Below are 16,787 nucleotides of genomic sequence, written 5' to 3'. Positions count from 1 at the left end.
AGACACTATGTTGGTTTTTCCTTTAATTTGTCACAATTCTTCTGTATATTACACTGAACACAACTAGCTGCTTAGCTTAACTTACCCTCTAAAAACGAAGTATTGTTGCTGTTGTCCTCAAACATCGACTCCAACAATGATGTGGCTGAATCCAGTGAGCAGGTGTTGTGCCGTGTTTTTACATTGTGATGCTTTGTGTTTTAAATAGGGTAAGTGACCTTCAATGTTTCATTAAACTTTTAAAACACAAAATTGACAAGGGGTAATACAGAATTCAAACCATTGCTTTCTTATTACACTACATCACATTCTGAGGAAATATAATCCAGCTATAATTCCATTCTTTATGACACCCATGTCAGTTTTAAATGTTTTATGAAACATAAAAAAATCAGTTTACCCTATTTAAAACAGAAAGCATTACAATGTAAAATAACCCCCACCCCCAACACCCATAATTTCGGTGCGAAGAAGCAAATTTCTTGTGACAAAACAAATGACGTGTGACAAGACATGTCAGGGCGACATTAGCAGAAGATAGCGGTTGTCTGGAATGTTGTTGGTTCGGTCCCTGGTCTTCAGGTTGCATTCAAGACACCTAACCCCCAATTGCTCCTATTGAGCTGGTTGCTGCCTTGAATGGCTGCTTCATCGTTGATGTGTGAATGGGTCAATGAGAGGCATTCATTGTAAAGCACTTTGTGCAGTTGTTGCTGGCAATTGCGCTATATAAATACAGTCCATTTATCACACTAAGGGTGCATTTCATGGCACGGGTGCATAATACATCACAACGCTGGCCCTGCCAGAGTTTGCTAGTCTGTGGCCAAAAACGGTGTCCATTGTGATGTACCATTTATTCTTTTTGTCCATTGTATTGTACCACTTTCAGCTCCACTGCGATTATTGTGATCTTTCAGTTTTCTGTAGTCTTGCATAATTGTTTTATTTTTCTGTGGCACTGTCTTATCGAGTGCTTGATGCTGAGATACCCCAAATGCTGAGAACTTCTCGTGTACACTTTCTCATTGCATCCCGTCACATCGAGCTCCCGCTGAATACCATCATCTGATCAAATGCTGATAAGGCTTCATATGCTGACCTCTCCATTGATCTACGATGCTGATAAGGCTTCATAACTGCTGTTTGCTAGCTGAAAGTACTTGTTGCAGCTGTTCTCTGTCAATAGACACATTTCTTTAACTAACTACCAGGTATTAAAAAATGGTGGTTGGTTTGCTTGTCATATGCCGATTCACAGGGAGTCTGCGTTCGACCAATCACCAATCACCAATGTACAAGACTGCTTGCTCCGTCAAATAGTTCCTGGTACCAATTTTTGTTTGGAGGAGTATCAAAATTTAGTTCTGAGAACTATTTGTGCATGCTTCTGCCAGCAATGGTAAGGCATCCAGAACTCGTGGTCATAGTTTCACGGCATAGTACGATATGTTATGGCAGGACGGTGGAAAATGGCCTTAACTGATAAGAAGAACTCGGCTGAAATCGGACCACTGCCAAACCTTGCGCTGCATACAAACTGTGTTTACTCATTGCGGCTTTAAACTTGTCTTTAGTGACACTCCACGCTAGTGGAGAGCACAGATTCAGATCCTGTGGTTGTGATCGGAAAACAGGGAAATGACAACGATTGCAGCCCCAAACACAGAAAACATCAATAGCTCGGTAAAAGAGGATAAACTTTGATTGATGGACGTCCATAATTTGAGTCACTTTAATTTATTTATTGCTGCCAAAAAAAAGGCATATGATGCATGAGCCTACACAGATGTAGTTATTTTTTTCACCGCCAATGGTATTTTGCAATTGCAATTTAAAACTAAAGTAAAAGTAAAAAAAGTGCCTCTTTTTTTACTTTTTTTTTTTTTAAGTGCAGAGCTTCAATGTTGTTGTTCTTGTTATTAAATGAATATATGCACATTATATTCACACAATGCTTAATACCAACAGATATGATATTAAGCATTGTGTGAATATATATACAGACAAATAAAGCAGCAGGCCCTGATGGCATATACCCAAGAGTACTAAAATAGTTAGCTGAGAATTTTCAAACCACTGGCAGGTATTTTATACAGTCCTTAAACTGGAGAAATACCTGAGGACTGGAAGCAATGTAATATAATACCAATATATAAGAAAGGGAACCGTACTGATCCAGGAAACTACAGGCCTGTCAGTTTAACTTGTATCATGTGTAAAATACTGGAATCTATCATTAGAGACATGTTGGAAGTATTTCTTGAAAATAGCAACATCCTAATTATGATATGATATCATCTACTTAGATTTTCAAAAGGCATTTGATAAGGTACCACATGAGACAAATTTGCAGATGATACAAAACTGGGAGGCCAAGCTAACAGTTTGGAATCTACTAAAGTAATCCAAGAAGATTTAAATAAAATCCAGAAGTAAATTGATGTTTATGGAGGGGGGAGGGGCAGGGGGCAGATTAAATGTTCTTAAAAGGTTGAACAGTACATCAACTGTTTTCTGGTAGTTTCTTTTAACTGACCCTTTCCTGGGACCAGGGAATTGCTGCTTCCCCAGTTGGCTTTGTGCTTTGCAGTTCCCCTCTGAGCAGTGCATTGTGGCAATAAATAAGCCATGTCCAACTGTCTACCTGTCTAACCCATCCTGCTTGAGGTGTAGAAGGGCAGGTCAAATCTGACCACATACAGAAGGACTCCCGTTCAGCTACCGTTTGGGCATTTGCTGTTTCTTTCTCTCTCTCAGCCCATGTGTCCCTCTGCCCATCTGCAATGAAACTTAACCTCTTAGCACAAAGCCCCAAGTGGTTGGCATGCCGGCAATTCATCCTCAGTTCAGAAATTCTGTGCTCCTGCAACCAAATTCTGTTGAAATCATCCAAATGTAAATGTTACAACTGAAAATGTTTTGGTTATATATGTTATTTTTGAAACTGAGCGTCTTTAAATAGGTTAGTGGTATTTTAGAATGAGGATATTTCACGCTGTAATGTAAGCGTTCGTTGGTTTGCTTGTAGTTTGTGTTTAATGTATGTACTGGATATGACCTCAACTGGAATATTGCCAAAACATGGTGGACGGTTGGATATTGTTTTAATGTCGTCCCATTCGCATACAAAAAAACATTGCATATAGTAGAGTACAGAAAAAATACGAGTTAATGATTACACATTTAGGTACTGTACCACAGTATGATGTTCTTGCCTCATTTTTTAAATCTGATATCAATGTTTCACCATAAACCATCATAAAGGGCACATGTATAGGCTTTATAATGCACAAAAAGCATTTTATTCATTTTTGGAGAGATTCTGGATATATGACATCTGGAGTTATAAAGCTTTAAATAGGGTACCCCCTAAATGGGCAAGGATAGGCCAGATTTGACATGTGCGCAAAGGGGTTAAACAGCTTGTGATCTGATCAGGGCGTAGATCAGCTGACCAGACCCCTCCCACTTTTCAAAAGCACAAAGCAGCTGTACAATACAGCCACGCCAGCTAGTTAAACATTACAGAGGGAGTGAGAGGGAGGGAGAAAGGGCAGGGGAAGGGTGAAGCCACAGGGCAGCTCTCAGCCCTACAGCCACAGTGAATGTAAAACAGACAGCTGACATAACCAGTCTCAGCCGTGCACAAGCGCCCATGCAAAACGAGCACTGCAATCTGAATAAAAACACTCTGCTGACAGCCCATCTCAAAGTTGAAGGCATATTTAAAGCTCATGGTTCTGCTACCTTCACCTCACATTGATGCACTGTAACCGCACCTTTCAGAATGACACTGGATCAAATGTATTGTCAACGGCAACCTGTCTCCAAGACAACAAATCCTTAAAGTACTTGGGTGTATCAATAGCTACCTCTTAACCAGAGAACACTTTATATTTATACTGATATTTTTTAACATATTGTAACACAGCACACTGAGCAAAGGAGCAGATTAAGTCGGTTCATTGTTCTTGGCCCTCCTGTCAATGCCCAATGGACATCACATGAGATGGTGTATCTGCCAGTCTTGACGAAGACCACTAAAATATTGTTCAATGTCAAACGATGTCTTTTAACTCAACCTAAATCACAATTATGAGCGAGGCATACATCTGTATGTATGAGAGACAACGACGTATAAACTTTAATTCTGGCTACTCGCGTGACGTTCCATGTACATAGAATGGATGCAATTTTGCTCAGTGGGAAACGCCAGGATGCAATAAAAATATATTCAATGAAATTCCCCTACACTGACCCCAGTCCTCATCCAGTTAATGAGCTTGAGACTGCTATATGACTTATAGAAATGGCTTACAAATGTTGACATTACTGAAATTGTGAAATGCGCATTTTGAGGTAAGCAACTCAAGGCCCAAGCAGCCACAAATTCCACCTAAAAGATGTACTGTATAAACACAGTTCTGGAATAGAAACTACTATTATTTCAATAAGATTCAGTATCCAGTATTTGAACATGTCAAAAATCAGGTAAAAGACCTTAAACAAATGCAATAGGACAAACAAACCTGTTTAAAATGGCTGTCCTGCGGAAGCAATGGAATGGGAGAGGCAACCCAAACCGTTTTGTTTACCTGATCACCTGAGTACCACCACCCACCAGGAGTCTCCCCCTCGTCCGCGCTCGCCACAGAACAGCTCATTATCATGAAAGAGGACACGAACAGCTGACAACAAGTAGACTACAGACGGGGGAGACAAATGGGAAGAGCGCGAGCAGCAGGTCGCATGCACACTTATACAAGCACTATATTGATCTAAGCGCCTCGACCACTCCAATCTGCAAAATGAGAACTGTTCCAATTGAAAGCACAGTCTGAACGCATAGACCAAATAAGCAGTTAAGTAAGTAAATAAATAAAACCCATACAAACAACAACAACCTTAAACCAGTGGTTCCCAAACTCGGTCCTGGGGGCCCATGTATGCTAGTTTTCGTTCCAACCCCAATCGCAATCCCATAATTTTAACAACTTTTTAAAATGTATTATGTGCTTTTCATGTTTAGAGAGATTGTTTACCCTCTTAAGCCATATTATGACTGAAATAACTTTGCACTCCTTGTGGAATAAAAATTACAATGTTGACATTGTGCTACATTGCAAACAATTAAAGAGATGTCTTTTTTGATCAGATGAAAAAGGAAAATCACTAGGCCCCTAATTACAACAAACATGCGTTTAATTTCATAATCTTTCCCTTAAACTCAAGACAATGCAGGTTTGACAACTTTCTGTCTTTGAATCCTTCATTATCTTCCAGATGGTTAGTTTAAGTGGCCAGGTGTCCCACTCAGCGTTTAATTTTAAGTTTTACCTCTTTTATTCAGTTGTTTGCAATATAACACAATAAGCACAATATGAACATTGGTATTTTATTGTTTACGGCAAGCATAGCTATTTTGGACATAATGTGGTTTAAGAGTGTAAATAATCCATCTAAAAGTGAAAAGCATCTAAGGAAAAATAACAGCTTGTTAAAATTTTGGGATTGCGACTGGTTGGAACGATAACCAGCATAAACAGGCGGGCCCATGGCCTGGACCGAGTTTGGGAACCCCTGCCTTACCACAGAGAGCACAGCAAAGTATACTACTTTTACAAGCGGGACTCACAACCCTGCATCGTTCGTTCATCACCCTGAGGCGTTAGGCAGGCTTCAAACGGGCTCAATTTGGGACAGCACACTTGCGAATAAAACTAACCAAAATCTCACAATGACACACAAATCAGTTTCCATATTCCCAGTACGGCAATCACTGTAAATGCCTGTACGCTTTAGTGAAAGTAGGTAGTTCCCTAACTAACCACCCCCCACAAAAATATTAAAATAGTCCTCAAAACATTTTATTCAACCAACGCAAACTAAAACGGCTAAAACCGATTTATGACGAGTCTTGCTGTATTTTTTGTAGGCTACAGTATTTCGCCATAAAGATGGACCACACGTTCATCACGCGCACGGCGAATATGCCGTGGGTTGGTAAAATCTTTCATTTCTCCATCTTCGAAAAGACTTGCTTACCGCTTTGAGTTGTTCCAGTCGATCTTTCATTTTCAAAGTGTTTTTTTTTAACTGAAAATTATTATTTATTTTAAATGAATTAAAACAAAAATACGCAGTGGTAGCCTTCTATTCGAAATTTGCGCGAAACGCATGCGAGACCTTACTATGATTAAACGATCGATTCACTAGTGAATTTATGTTTAAAACGTCTGCTCCACAAGCTAAAATCCATTCAATATGGCAACTACGTTTGAAATCAGTACTTCTACTGAGACTATCATTTCAGAGGTATTGCAGTTCTGTTAAGTAATTCCCCCTCTCCGATTCTTTCACAGTGTAATCGCAGTAAAATGCCATCCACGCATGCCCAGTAGTGCTCTCCCGCAACCTTATCGTACCCGAGGGAGGTACCGCCACGCCCTTATTAGTAAAATACCTGTGTTCACCGACCTACTGAGCACTTAAAGGGGACGCATGGCTTTTAGACAGGTAGCGCTTAACCTTTCCTAACGGTGCTTGTGTTTAGCTATAGTCACATATTTTTTACATCTTCTCGTTCGTCCCTGGTTGTTCAGAAACTAATGACGTGTAAAAAAACCACGTGGCAATTCTCACACTGTAATAATTAACTACTCTGAGCAATCAGTTTATCACCGACAAAGAATTAAACCTGCGCACTATTGCTCTCCGTACAAGGGTTGTCAGATCCTGCACTCGGCCTAGAATAACCAAAGTCGTAGCACACCGCAGCCCCTATAATTAATGCCACCGGTTTGCCTCCACGATGTGGCCGGCAGGGATTTAAACTTCTACTTCAATAGTTATTATCGAAGGGTCCCCATAGGAAGTCCAACGCCAGTGAAGTGACCATTAATACAAATTAGTTTCTAATTGAGACATTTACAAACAATTAGTTGATCTAATACGGGGAAGAAAAGCATGGAGGAACAAAAATGCCAAAATTACATTAAAAAAGGACTTGATTAAAAAAAATAAATGCAAAAACCAGGAAAAATGTACACAAAAATAGATTAAATCTGACATAAATGGGTATTTGTGAATTTATTTCTAAATTCATTCATTTCTGCATATATTGTTTATATATTTCTTGATTCTTTTTTTTTCTTGATTCATTTATTTTTGTATATATTTATTTTTGTGTTTCTTTGGCCATATGATGAGCAGCTGCTTTTACATTCAGGCTTAGCAATGAAGCCCAGAGTGGGAGAGGTTGATGCAGGCAAGCGCAGAGTGATAGTGCGCAGTTCAGATATATCTGATTAACGGTCTGTTGCCCCAATATTTCAGACTCAGACTTTATGCCATGCTCTGCCATTTCAAGGTGAAGTCTTCTCTCACCAACCCCATAGTCGCAGTGTTGTGCAGTCAGAGAATAAATAAGTCTACATAGCTTCCACGGGTAGTGTGTGAGAAAGGGCATCCAACTGATCTGGCATAATCTGAATTTTGGAGCGAAACATTCGGGCAATGAGCCGCTTCCTCCAAATTGTGGAACACTACCAGGTCAACCTCTGTGATGCAGCTAACTAGAACAAATTTTCACACAAAAGAGTAAATAATCAGGACTCGCATTTGAAATTATATTTTTAATCTGACTGATATTAAAACAAGTTTTTTAGAGTGAAATAAGATGAAACCAAATACCTAATACATTAGCTTATAGCTGCGAAAGCAACTGATGTCATGTGACAGGTGACAAGCTGGCTGGCCTTCAAACGACACAAAGTTCTTACTTTGTCATTTTATGTTTAAAAGCTTCATAACTATATTTTACACTGAAAATGACATTGAGACATACTGTACAGATCATGAAAGTCGCTACCTATGACTGGTGACGAACGGGGTGTGACTGGTGTTATATTTAACCTGCCAGGGGTGTGTCTGCACTTCATTGAAGACAAAGAGAGGGTGTTTTACCCAAAATTACAAAGCTCAAGCTCCGATGAAACCACCTAAAAAAATCCATGTTGCATTCTGTCCTACCAAGATAAACCTAGTAAAAGCAACCGGTGTTGAAGCAAGGCACTTTCGATCTACGCACTCTGATATCAACCAATGGGAATAAGGTGACACCATGACATTCTTTGATTAACAGCCCCCTCATTAACACATAGATGGAGAAATACAGAAGTACAGTACTGTGCAAAAGTCGTGGGCACCTGTAAAGAAAAATGCTGTATAGCTAAGATGCTTTCAAAAATAATGAAATGAAAGGTTATAAATATCGAGAAAATAATATAAAGAGCAGTAAATAGTTAAAAACTAAATAAAATCAATGTTTGGTGTGACCACCCTTCGCCTTTAAAACTACATCAATTCTATTAGGTACACTGTCCAGCAGTTTTATAAGAAAATCGGCTGGTAGGTTGTTCCAAGCATTTTGGAGAACTTGCCACAGTTCTTCTGCAGATTTTGGCTGTTTCGCTTGCTTCTGGCTCTCCAGGTGATCCCAGAGACCCTTGATCAAGTTTTTATCTGACAAGTAGTATATTACTTCAAATATTACTTTAACAAAATACAAAAATGTATCTGTAAAATGTAATTTTTTGGAAAATTCATGTTTGGAAATCTCAAATTTGCTCTTTTCTACTGACACACTAATGCAGAAAACAAAAAATAAACATCTAAAACCAAATATATACTATATATTAAAAAATCTAGGGTGGCTAAGACTTTTGCACAGCACTGTGCAGAAATAATGAATCAAAAAATAAATAGGGAAATATATACAGAAATGAATCAAGATATACGGAAATGAAAAATGAAGAAATAACCATTTATGCCAGTTTTTATCTATTATTTTATTTATGTGTACATTCATTTTTTAAACATTTTTCTTGCATTTATGTTTATTCATTCATTTAATGAGTCATTTATTTTACATTTTTTCATCCTCCATAGGAAAGTGAACTTGGACGAAAGTTTAAATGCCATGAAAACCATGTGGTCCTCACTCTGGGGCACAGGATTACAGATCTATCTGGAACCCTCCCATATCTAGAAGTAAAATATGACCTGAAGTAAAAAGAAAACTTCTGTTCCAGATTTTACTCAGCGCAGTTATTCCTGCTTTGTGAAATACCCTCCTGGTCCTGAAGAGCCTCAGGATCTGCTGGTTTTCGTTGTAACTCAGCACTTGCAGTAGTATAGCTATTCCTTCTTGACCTGTCTGCAGCTTTTGACACGGTCAACCATAAAATACTCCTCTCCACCTTGGCTGGGGTGGGAATTGCCGGGACTGCCCTGTCTTGGTTCGCTTCCTATCTTGCAGATAGGACCTACCAGGTCACCTGGAAGGGGTCTGCCTCTGCTTCTCATCCACTTGTTACGGGAGTGCCGCAGGGATCTGTACTGGGTCCTCTGCTGTTCTCCTTATACACCAGATCTCTTGGTTCAGTCATTAATTCACATGGCTTTTCCTATCATTGTTATGCAGATGACACACAACTCTTCTCTTCTTTCCACCCCTCGGCCACATAGGTCAATGATAAGATCTCTTCCTGCCTGGCTGACATCTCCACCTGGATGGCCAGCCACCATCTGAAGCTCAACCTCAACAAAACTGAGCTGCTCTTCTTCCCGTGCAAGACCTCCTTGCTTCGTGAACTCTCAATCACGGTTGATGGCACCACAGTGACTGCCTCTCACTCTGCCAAGAGCTTGGGGGTGGTCCTGGATGACCAACTGGACCTCAAGGAGCACATCAAGGCAACATCATGGTCCTGCAGATTCCTCCTGTACAACATCAGGAGGATTCGACCATACCTGACGACGCACTCCACCCAGCTGCTCGTCCAGGCTACGGTGACCTCTCGCCTTGATTACTGCAACTCTCTCCTTGCAAACCTGCCAGCTTGTGCCATACAGCCACTACAGATGATTCAGAATGCCGCTGCCAGACTCATCTACAACCTCCCCAAATTCTCCCACGTCACCCTGACCCTTGCCTACACTGCCGCCAACAGGACAGCCCCCATCTACTTGCAGGACATGACTCAATTCTATGTGCCTGCTCGACCACTCCGCTCTGCGGCAGCAGGGCACCTTGTAACCCCTCCCACCCGCCCAAAGGGATCACAGAGCTTCTCCACACTAGCTCCCCAGTGGTGGAACGAACCCCTTGTCCCTCTCCGAACCTCCCCCTCACTATCCATCTTCCGCCGTGGCCTGAAGACTCATCTCTTCAGACTATACCTAGACTAACCACCACCACGCTGTATAATAAAATAAATTTTTTTTTTTTTAAAACCCTTTTTCCTGTCACTTGTTACATGTTGCCCCATCCCTGCACTTCTTGGTAATTTGTATTTGTCCTAATACTGTAGCTCATTCTTCTGCCTAGTTGGCTTTGCAGATGTTAGACCAGAATAGTGTTCATTGTTCTCGGCTAGAAATAGCTGTACAAAATAAGTAATTGTACCTTACTGAACGCGTGTTCAGCAGTTGTCTACGATCATGAAATGCACTTTTTTGTACGTCGCTTTGGATAAAAGCATCTGCCAAATGAATGTAATGTAATGTATAGCAATTGATCAGTTAAAGCAGATTACAGTGAACTCAGGTCACCTAGTTTCTTGGGTCAGAATCGGTTACTGATCTCAAGAAAAAAACAAACAAAAAAAAACAGCACACTGTGGCTCTCCAGGACCAGAATTGAGTATCACTGCAGTACAATAAAAATGCATCCATATAAAGCAGGGGTGTCCAATCTTATCCGAAAAGGGCCAGTGTTGGTGCAGGTTTTTGTTTTAGCCCAGCACTAAAACACCCGATTCTACTTAAGGTCTTGATTGAAGACCATTAGTTAATTATTTGAATTATTAATTTTATTTACTTAATTTTCTTGTGCAAGTCAAATATTATATAACTTAATGTGGGCATTTCAAATGATTTCAACAAAAGCTATCATGCCCCTGTACATTTAAAAATACCGCAGCTTGTCCACGGTAGTACGAACTGAATTTAACGTGCCTGACTTGTAAACGCTGCTGTCAAGCATTGTCTGTGGTTAATTAGTGACAATTACTTTATTAACTTAGATTGAGTGCAAATGGAACTGTTTGAGAAGGGGCTTGACAAAGAGGCTACTGCAACCTCTAGCTGGCGGAGGACTGAAGTACCAGTACCATGCGAGAAAACAAGGGGAGTCAAACTGGCGGCCCTACCTATACCTCAACATCATGCTTGATGACCAGAATAACACAACCCCATTCGACACAGACTTCCATTACCTTTATGATGCATAAGTAACCCCTGGTGGCTCCTCAATGAAACTGCATACCACCACCAGCATCCTCAGGCAGGAGAAATTGGAGCAGGTAGTTTAGCCCCCCCACCCCCATCCACACAAAAAAATTTTATCTCAAAGGTGTTGGCAACCATGCAAGCACTGAGACTGTGCACTGAATGTACCCATTTACATACACAATTCTGTCAAACATATTCATTAAAAAGGGTCAACAAAGTTTGAATTGAGTCAGTTTTTATTCAAAGTCATTTTCAAAGTGCTTCCATTTTCAGTTGTATTTCTGTGTCATTATTGTATGACACTGTCTAAGCTGCAGGACTGATTTGGTGCCACAGTCTGCAGCCCCATTGTTGCACTGTGCAGTTGGGATGTACATCTACACTGAAATGTGTCAATACCAGGACATTTTATATCAGATTGAAAAACAGAAACAAAGAGAGAAAAAAAAAGGCAAAAAATTATCTGCAATGGGATTTTACAGTAAAAGGTTCATGGTCAACCACAGACACCGCTGGGAGAGAGGTCAGAGGGTCACAGGTTAGAGGTCATCGTCTTCATCTGGCAGTGCCGTTTCTGACGCCATCTGTCAACAATGGCCGATACTGTATCACTTATATTTTAACCTTTAAGTAGCCAGTCCCACTGAGATACAAAATGTTTAAAGGTGACTTGGCAGCCAAATGCATGCAAACCGATGCATTAGGGCAGGGTTTCCCAACCCTGTTCCTGAAGATCTACCATCCTGTACGCTCAATTCAACCCTAATTTGGCACACCTGATTCTAATAATTAGCAGCTGAATGAGATCTCTATATGTTCAATGCTTTGTTAGTTTGAGTGAAAACCTACAGCACTGCAAATCTCCAGGAACAGGGTTGGGCAGCCTGGCAGTAGGGTTTGTGTGTATATCAATATTAGTTTATTAGCTGAGTTGCATTAAGGTTTGTGCGTAGCACAGTGTTAATTAGCTGAGATTCACTAGGGTTTGTGTGTAGCATATTGTTAATAAGCTGTGTAGAATTGGGGTTTGAGTGTTGCTCTGTGCCAACAGTAGCACTGGGACTCACTTTGAGGTCGTGCTCGTACTGTGCTGCGAGGGAGGGGTCCATGGCGACCTCTGGGGGGGCAAGGGCGGGCATGGCAACAAATTCCAGGTTGGGGTCTCCTATCAGTTTCCGTGCCAACCACAGGAAAGGCTTCTCAAAGTTGTAGTTGCTCTTGGCAGAGATGTCGTAGTACTGAGAGGGCGAAGCAGAGGAAAGACAGTTCCTAACTGACATGCCTGGTTGCCTGGGCAATCAAATGTTCATAGATCTCCACCCACTATTAGTTGTCATTGATAAAAAATGAACCACTGAAAAGCAGAGAATGTCACAGGGAAGTCATCATTTGTTTTTCCTCAGTTCTCTCCAATTAGTACATACATTCACCACGGTACAAATAAAATCATTAAAATTCTAACAATCCAATAGACAGACTAGCTAGGGGGTCGAAGCAGGATGGGTGGGGTGCGTATGTGCGTGCATGCTCGTGTGCGCATGTGCATATTAGGGCTATCAAACGATAGTCCGATGTTCAAATGCGATTTTTTTTTTTTTTTTTTTAAAGACATTTGAGTGTGAAAATTAACATTAGAATGTGAAACCAAAAAATGCAGCATGTCTAGTGTAGTTGTCTTCCTTTCAACTTGAGTTGTGTTAAACCAAAAAATAAATCATGCATTTTACACCTCTGTTGAACTTAAAAACAAGTTGCTGTGTCATGTGTATAGCTGCTATATGCCGCTACTGTACTTTTTCCTGTATAACATCCGCAGAATCCGCCCCTTTCTCACCACCTACTCAACCCAGTTCCTGGTCCAAGCAATGGTTCTATCCCGCCTGGACTACTGCAACTCTCTTCTGGCTGGACTACCGGCATCTGCCACCAGACCCCTGCAACTCATTCAGAATGCTGCGGCTCGTCTGGTCTTCAACCTACCCAGACACTCCCACGTCACTCCCCTCCTCACTACCCTCCACTGGCTGTCAAGCGATCAGCCCCAGCATACCTCCACCAGATATTCAAACCCTACATGCCAGCCAGATCCCTCCGTTCTGCTACCTCAGGACGCCTAGCACCTCCCCCTCTTCGCACCTGCACTTCCAGAACACGTCTCCTGTCTGTTCTGGCCCCACGATGGTGGAATGACCTCCCTGTGGAGGTTAGAACAGCTGAGACACTGACCCATTTCAAACGACGACTGAAGACTCACCTCTTCAGGCTGCACCTCTCCCCATCCCTCCCTACCCCCCTGTAAATGACTGTAAGCTTAGGGTTGTAACTAGGCAGCTGTTTCGTAGGTGACTTAGGTGCATTAACTGTCTTAACTACTACTTGTATTCTTGCATAGACTGCATTGTTGCTGTTCTTGTTTGTGTTAGTGTTGATCAGTTTAACCTACAGGGTCCAAGTTGAACTATGCGGTTGTTCCCTGCACTTGGACCGGTACTTCTCTCTAGGGGTTTCGTCATACTTGTTCCTGGTTAAGGTTATACACTTTGTTGAACGTCGCTCTGGCTAAGAGCGTCTGCCAAATGCCTGTAATGTAATGCTACTTGACCGACACGGAACTTCTATCTCCGGTTCCTTGGTGCGATTGGAACACATCTTTTCCTCCACTGGGTATATAGTGAATAAAAAGATATCAGCACCGGCCCCTTCATAAGTGGGCAACCTGGTGTTTTCGGCAAAAAACCTGCAGGCTTGACATTGGATTAAAATGTTTAACCAGTTTAGTTAGTTTAACCTTTTTCATTTTCCATGCTTGCTTTTAGGGAGTTCTAGTGCTTTGGGAGGATAAAATTAAAACTATAATGGTCTTAGGTCCCTCTCCAAAAGGTGCAAGAAAGTACTTTTCAGTTTTTAATAGTAATTTATTGTAAATTATCCTTCAGTATCAAAATTCTTTAGAGACATTTCCAGGGGCGTTCCTAGGATTCAAAGACATCAGGGGCTTAGCCCCAAGGGGAGTTTTAGTTTGGCACGCGCTTAGCTAAACTAAATTAATAAACAAAATACTAGCCATTATAGCTAACTACATAGCTGCTTATCCTATGCAGCTGTGACTGATGATATGTAATGGCTTTTCTTTTTTTTAATCTTTCATACTAGCATGTAAACTGACAAGGCACTGGGCAGGCAAGTTATAAATAATACATAGCTAACAACGTTAGCAGGCTTAGCCAGCCAGTTACGTTAACTAGCTAGCTAACGTTGTTAGCTAACGTTAGCCATACTAACGTTACTGAGCTGGCATCATGAATAATTATTTTGCTGACGTTACACTCCTAAATCCGATTTTAGCTCGCTAATAGCCTAATTTTAGTTCATCACAATTAGCTGCATGTATAGCCAGTATCGTGCTGCCCTGCACAAACCTGAAGCTAGCTGCTCTGCACTCTCTGGCTGAGCTGCTGACTGGCTCTCAACATCCGCTGTACCGTTAGTTACATTGTCAATCTCATTATTCTCCTGAATCTCCTCAACAACCTGCCTCGATATTTTATTTAAAAATCCGCGGATATCCATCGTTTCAGACAGTTCACTGACACTAACGTTACTGAACGAGAAATATTCGGACTCGTCTACAGAACTCTGCGTAGTGCGTAGTCTGCGTACATTCGTCATACAAGCGAAACTGTCAGTCTGTAACTCAGAACTCGCTGTACCAGTGCTAGCCATCAAATCGTCTGATTGCAATCAAGCGGCCAAAACCAGACTTCGTTTTTGAAGCTCATTTCCTGGTCTTGTTGTTCCTGGTTGCTCACTAGCGCCACTACCGTAGTGGCTCCAGTATAGGTGTTTTCATATCCGGTTTCCACGTAAGTCTACGGTACAAATGCGGTTAAAATACAAAGTCAATAATTTTTTCTCATGAGAACAAATAGTCACAATATGTGTATTTTATTCGTCTTATGACTGTCCATGGGTCGATTTCATGATTTATTGTGTCATTTGGGCACTGTTGGGACCAATGAGGTACAGTTTGCGTCACTTCCTGATAACTGCGGAGGACTAAGCTACAGTAGGGGCTACAGTCTATGGTCACTGGGTGGGAGGTGGCGCCTCTTGGCCTTGACATTGCGGCTCCGACTATGGTCCACCTGTGCGAAGTCAGAAAATGCTGGCATCCCATTTCGTAGTGATTTCATTATGGCGTGTGCTATTTACAGCTGCACTAGACGACAATAAAATAATCCTCCTCTGAAGTTTTTCGATAGCCGAGTCATTTTTGCTATTTCCTTTAGCCTATTTAACCAAATAATTAGTTGGCAGAAAGCATAATCAGCTTGCTATATTTGGTAGTCCAGTAGCTTATGCTAAAACAGTTCGCAACTTCAGCTACCAAGCCATTTGACAACCTAGCTAACCCTAACCGGCAAATATGCAATTTTTCAAACGTGTTTGACGGCTTGTCAGTCGTGTACATTCCGTAAATGTCTACCTGGGCCATGCTTCATGCATGTGACAAAGCTACTATAATCGCGATTTTGGGATAAACACTGCAAAATTTTCAGTTTCACGAAGCAAATTAAGAGTCTTAGGTTTATTTGCTGGATAACATACAACACACGATGAAATCTCACACACAGAATTTAACGAAATTAACCATCTTTGTAAGATTGGCATTTAGAAAGGAACATGTTTTTAGCATTTAAGAGACCGACAAGAGCATTTAAGACAGTGGTTCTCAGAATTGGTCCTGGGGGCTCCTTGCTTATATTGGCTTTTCTCCATTGGTTTTGATGATCTACAAGAAAAAAAAAAATAGCCTAATAATAATTAGAAATTCAATGTACATTATTTTTGTCTTCATGCACCAGATGGAAATCTTGCTGTACAGAGTGCGTTGTCATATTTACACACCTGCAGATCAGTTATTAAAATACTTGGTAGATTTGTTCAATCACCGCTGACAGTGTTAATTTTTATTCGGTAAAAAGTGACTTGCGAACGATCAGTCAGCTAGCATCACCCAGCAAGTGAACACCACAAACGGCGATGGAGCAGTTACTGGCTCATTAACTGACTGTGGCGAAAACCTATGACGATAACTTGCTCGGTTAACAGCAGGTCTACCAGACAGTTATATGAAAATTAGCCTAGTCAAATCACCAGTAGCCTACACATCTCTGATTGATTGACCATCAGTGTAGTCGATGTTCTTCCCCTGTGGTTCATATTGCTAATGCATGAGCTAACCACGGATAGCCTACCTAGCTCATTGGCAAGCTGATATGCTAGCTAAGCATATTCGTTTTGCTGAGAAACATAAATTGAAGATAACGGAACATAATTGTATTATTAATGTCATACATATAACGTGATTACATGACACAGTACAGTCACGGATGGAAATTAAACTCCGTAAACATTTGATAATATATTTTAAAACATAACGGCAGACAGTCACAGCTAGCCTCAAGTTCGTTCTGCAATCGTTCGTT

At 41.0% G+C, this 16,787-nt stretch overlaps 2 protein-coding genes across 9 annotated transcripts in view; both read right to left on the bottom strand.

Annotated features, from left to right (window-relative positions):
• Positions 1 to 10,109, bottom strand: part of stx3b (syntaxin 3b) — a 67,556-nt gene extending 57,447 nt beyond the window's left edge. For 2 of the 5 annotated variants that reach the window (XM_064341938.1, XM_064341936.1), the window contains exon 1: positions 6,049 to 10,109. Coding sequence is in view for 3 of the 5 variants with exons in the window: in XM_064341936.1 (XP_064198006.1) it covers positions 6,049 to 6,078 (30 nt within the window). In the remaining 2 variants the exon portion in view is untranslated. The other 3 variants (XM_064341935.1, XM_064341937.1, XM_064341939.1) reach the window with 2 other exon arrangements.
• A 1,407-nt stretch (positions 10,110 to 11,516) lies between these two features.
• The window catches only part of ran (RAN, member RAS oncogene family), a 47,878-nt gene continuing 42,607 nt past the window's right edge, over positions 11,517 to 16,787 (bottom strand). For 3 of the 4 annotated variants that reach the window (XM_064341941.1, XM_064341943.1, XM_064341944.1), the window contains exons 6-7: positions 12,366 to 12,536; positions 11,517 to 11,882 (exon numbers count right to left, since the gene is read on the bottom strand). In XM_064341941.1, coding sequence (XP_064198011.1) covers positions 11,838 to 11,882; positions 12,366 to 12,536 — 216 coding nt within the window. In that variant the 3' untranslated portion in view covers positions 11,517 to 11,837. Of the gene's footprint in view, positions 11,883 to 12,365; positions 12,537 to 16,787 lie in introns of those variants that run through there. The other variant, XM_064341945.1, reaches the window with a different exon arrangement.

Source organism: Anguilla rostrata, chromosome 7 (assembly GCF_018555375.3).
Source record: "Anguilla rostrata isolate EN2019 chromosome 7, ASM1855537v3, whole genome shotgun sequence".
In the NCBI taxonomy this organism is placed as follows: domain Eukaryota; kingdom Metazoa; phylum Chordata; class Actinopteri; order Anguilliformes; family Anguillidae; genus Anguilla; species Anguilla rostrata.
This window is presented reverse-complemented; position numbering and strand designations above follow the sequence as displayed.